We start from the raw sequence: 4,049 nt of genomic DNA, 5'->3' as shown, positions 1-4,049 counted from the left end.
AGAAAACTGGGGGGGATGAGGCCAGGAGAGGGGCGAGGCTGGGGCCGCCAGGCTCAGTGCAACCACCCCGAGCCCGCAGTGCAGAAACGCACAGGACGCCCACGCTGTCCCCGGCCCTCGGAGAACTCACGGAGCCGCATTACACTGCGACTCCAGCAGGGGGCAGCGGAGCCCTCATCCCACGCCAGGCAGACAGCGCGAGCTAACTGGGGGGGATGAGGCCAGGAGAGGGGCGAGGCTGGGGCCGCCAGGCTCAGTGCAACCACCCCGAGCCCGCAGTGCAGAAACGCACAGGACGCCCACGCTGTCCCCGGCCCTCGGAGAACTCACGGAGCCGCATTACACTGCGACTCCAGCAGGGGGCAGCGGAGCCCTCATCCCACGCCAGGCAGACAGCGCGAGCTCGAGGTTCTTTCCTTTGCATAGATCTCCCTCCCCACCAATAGGTGCTGGGTGCTCTAATTGTCTACCACTTGCGAGTTACCACCCTGGGCCCTCATTGGCTGCCTCAATTTCTGCTGCCTGTCCTCATGGGCTGGCTGTATTCGGGCCCCGCCCCTCACCCGTGACCCACCTGGTACCGCAGCAGCACCACGTTGTAGTACGAGGCCGCGGAGTTCTGCTCGGCCTGGCGCTGCAGTGCCTCGGTCAGAGCAGCCATGTTGAGCCAGAAGTCTTTGGTCTCTGGGTCGCTCTGGGAGGGGTCACTGCGGTGACAGGTACCCAGGAGCGCGAACTCAGGACACACCTTCCCAGGGCTCCCTAGAGCTGCCATTCCTCAGGCCACCCTGGGCTCAGCAAAGCCTCCGTGGGTGAGGGCAGGAAGGCAGGGGAAGCCAGGTTCAGAGAGGGACACACGGGACACTGGGACACACAGCTACCCCCCCCCCCACAGCGGGACTTCAAGGTCCTCCCACTTCCCATCCAGGGACCTGAAGAGCAGCTCTGCGTTGGGCTGGAAGTGCTCGATGCCAGCCGTGTGGATGAGCCGGAAGCTGAGCACCGGCGGGGGCGGGGTCCCGCTGAACACGCGCATGATGCCGGCCGGGAAGGTCATGGTCAGCTCTCCGGTGACCCGAGCCGCGCAGCTGGGGCAGGGAAGACGGTGTCAGGTCAGGGCTCTGCCTGGCTCTGCATCCTCCTTTCGCGGGTCCACTACACTGTGTGGCTTCCCAGGTATCTTAATATACAGCAAGACCCTGGATGTACCCTGGCTCCTTCCCCGACCTCCTCCTCCTCCTGCTCTGCTTGGACAGGGAGAGTCCGCCGTGGGCTGAAGAAGGCAGGACTATCCCCTCTCACGTCCCTTTTCGCCTAGGCTACCAGGAAGCTCAAAACAGAATGGTTCTGTTTTTTAACTCCTTAGCTTGAGTTTTAACATTGTCTCCCTCCTTGTGGTTTGACATTAAAGGCTTTTCTACTAGATGTCAACCGTAGCCCTGTGTACCTGGGGCTGTGGCCACGGAAGTAGGCGTGGACATACTCCGTGAAGGCGGTGGCCACAGGCAGCGCATCCTGGGAGCCCAGGACTACAGGGCTGGGGCCCCGGGAGACACCTGGGGGTGGTGGGAGGTTAGATAGATGCAGACAGCTGGCACAGACTACAGACTCCCCCAACAGGGCCTCCAGCTTCTCAGCCACCCACCAGGCCAGAGAAGGGGAAACGGAGGCAGGGGCGGGGTGGCCCCACCTACCGTGTCCAGTCTGGCACGAGAAGCTGGGCCGATCCGGGGCGATGCTGGGGGCCGATGAGCCCAGAGGGGCGGGGCTCAGGGACCGGGACTGCAGGGCAGAGGGGAGCGGCTGGCAGCTGTGCCGGAAGCTGCCCCAGCCCAGGCCCCGCGACGCCCCAGGACCTACCAGGTCGCCGTTGCTCCGGGTGAGGGGACACGACACCTTCCTGGAGCGTGGTCTCCGGACTGGGGCTGCCAGGCCCTCCCTGGAGACGGGAGCTGCGGTTGTCGGGTCTGGGCACAAATTCAGAAAATGGGCATCACTGAAATGCTGCCCAGGGCCTCCAGGGCCTCCCCAGGGGCAGAAGCTCAGCCCAGAACAGAGAGGAGGGGGGCTTTCGGGACGACCTGCGGCTTGACGTCCTATAGACCATGCCCACACCCCTGTACGTCTCAGACATCAAGCTGGTGGCCAGGTAAGGGGTGAGCCCTCTGTCACTGGAGGTATGGAAGCAAGGGCTTGTGGCTTAGGCGGTGGGCATGCTACAGGGGGGCTTGGTGGGGGATTTCTAATCACGGCAGCTCCGATGTCCCTTCCCGGGGAGGGGTCTGCAGGCTGGGCCCCCAGGTGGCCCGCAGTCACCGCACTCCACTCCAGGCGCTCGCAGACCCACCCTCCGCACTCACCACCTTGGGCTTCCAGCCCCCACGGTCCTGGAGATGGTGCCAGGGGTTGCGGCGAGTTGGGTGGTGGTGGGACCCGGGCCGCTCTGGATTCTGGAAGCTGTGCCCTGCAGCTGGGTGGGCTCTGTGGGGTGCCTGGTTGAGGAACCCAGGAATCTGGCGAGGGGCCAGTAGCTGCATGGGATGGAGAGTCCAAACCAGAGTCCTCCACGTTCTCCGGTGAGGAGGAGGAGAAAGGGGAGGGGCTGGAGGTGAAGCTGAGAGGGGAGAGGGGAGGGGCGATCAGCCTGGGCCACACCCACCCACGAGCCACACCCACACCCATTCCTAGCCAGGGACGCCCATTCACCAACTGGCCCCACCCACCGAGGCACAGGTCTCTACCCTCTGTGGCTCCGCCCACTTTCACCAGGACTGCCTCTGCTCTAGAAAAGACCTCCAACACCCATAGCCCCACCCTCCGACAGAGAGGGGAGGGGCGATCAGCCTGGGCCACACCCACCCACGAGCCACACCCACACCCATTCCTAGCCAGGGACGCCCATTCACCAACTGGCCCCACCCACCGAGGCACAGGTCTCTACCCTCTGTGGCTCCGCCCACTTTCACCAGGACTGCCTCTGCTCTAGAAAAGACCTCCAACACCCATAGCCCCACCCTCCGACACGGCCCCGCCCACTACGTTAAAGAGCTCCACCCCCTGGGGCCCTGCCCACTCATAAGCGGCCCCAGCTGGCGGGCTGGGTGTGCACATTGGTCCTCTCTCTGCCCTCCTACGCATCTATCTTTTCATTGGCCCCGCCTACGCGCAAGCCCTGCCCACGCCGAAGTCCCGCCCCTCACCCGTGAAGTCTTCGTGGTCCGCTGCTGACTCCAGGGGTGGCCCGAAGAGGCTCCTGGACGCCTGCTCATCCGAGGATGACAGCTTCTCTGTGCAGCTGCGGGCGGACAAGGCCGAGAGGGCTGCGCTGTTCTCCACAGCCTCTCGCCTCAGGCCCCCGCACCTGCCAGTCCCTGCCTTGGGCTCTGTTCCCGCTGTTCTCTCTGCGGAGCTTTCTACTTCCCAGGGCTCAGCTCCAAGTTACCCTCTCCCGGAGACCCCCACCATCACCCCGGGAAGTCAGCCCTGCGTCCTGTTCCAGCCCTCAGGGAGCCCTCTCGTTTCTATTGTCTTTATTCCTGTAGCTTTTCGAAGCAGGGTCTCACTGTGTACCGCACGCTGGCCTAGAACTCACGGCGATCCTCCTGCCTCAGCCTCCTGAGGGCTGTCCTCACAGCGTGACTCAGAGAAGCGATAGCCCTGTCTTGGTCCTACAACCCTCCCCCAAACCATCATGGCACAAGTACACGGCAGGGGCTTAATCGGTGCCCGCCACACAGGTGGCTAAGCGTCCCTTGCTGAGCAGCACGGGTAGGGACAGCGGAGGCGGTGGGGTGGGCCGGTCCGCTGCCCGCGCACTGCTCCTGCACGGCCCGCGGAACCCACCTGCTGGCTCTTGGCGCGGACCTCGGTCTCTGCGGCTTCCCAGCAGTGTCGCCTGCGGGGGAAGCAGCCGTGAGCTTCCGTCTGCAGATCGCTAGGCAGCCGCTCTGCCCGAGACCCCTTGGGCTCTCACTGAACTTCGGAGCCCACCGCGCAGCCCAGCTGCTCTGCCCCCGAATCCCACGAAGCTGAGACCGGAAACCCACGCC

At 64.6% G+C, this 4,049-nt stretch overlaps 1 protein-coding gene across 1 annotated transcript in view; it reads right to left on the bottom strand.

Annotated features, from left to right (window-relative positions):
- Positions 1-4,049, bottom strand: part of Fcho1 (FCH and mu domain containing endocytic adaptor 1) — a 15,765-nt gene that overhangs the window by 1,407 nt on the left and 10,309 nt on the right. Inside the window, exons 15-23 of the mRNA XM_033759387.1 lie at positions 3,844-4,049; positions 3,197-3,295; positions 2,361-2,626; positions 1,861-1,967; positions 1,695-1,782; positions 1,448-1,556; positions 933-1,088; positions 563-707; positions 93-206 (exon numbers count right to left, since the gene is read on the bottom strand). Coding sequence (XP_033615278.1) covers positions 93-206; positions 563-707; positions 933-1,088; positions 1,448-1,556; positions 1,695-1,782; positions 1,861-1,967; positions 2,361-2,626; positions 3,197-3,295; positions 3,844-4,049 — 1,290 coding nt within the window. The remainder of the gene's footprint in view (positions 1-92; positions 207-562; positions 708-932; positions 1,089-1,447; positions 1,557-1,694; positions 1,783-1,860; positions 1,968-2,360; positions 2,627-3,196; positions 3,296-3,843) is intronic.

Source organism: Fukomys damarensis, unplaced genomic scaffold (genome assembly GCF_012274545.1).
Source record: "Fukomys damarensis isolate Sample0158 unplaced genomic scaffold, DMR_v1.0_HiC HiC_scaffold_37, whole genome shotgun sequence".
NCBI classification, from domain to species: domain Eukaryota; kingdom Metazoa; phylum Chordata; class Mammalia; order Rodentia; family Bathyergidae; genus Fukomys; species Fukomys damarensis.
This window is presented reverse-complemented; position numbering and strand designations above follow the sequence as displayed.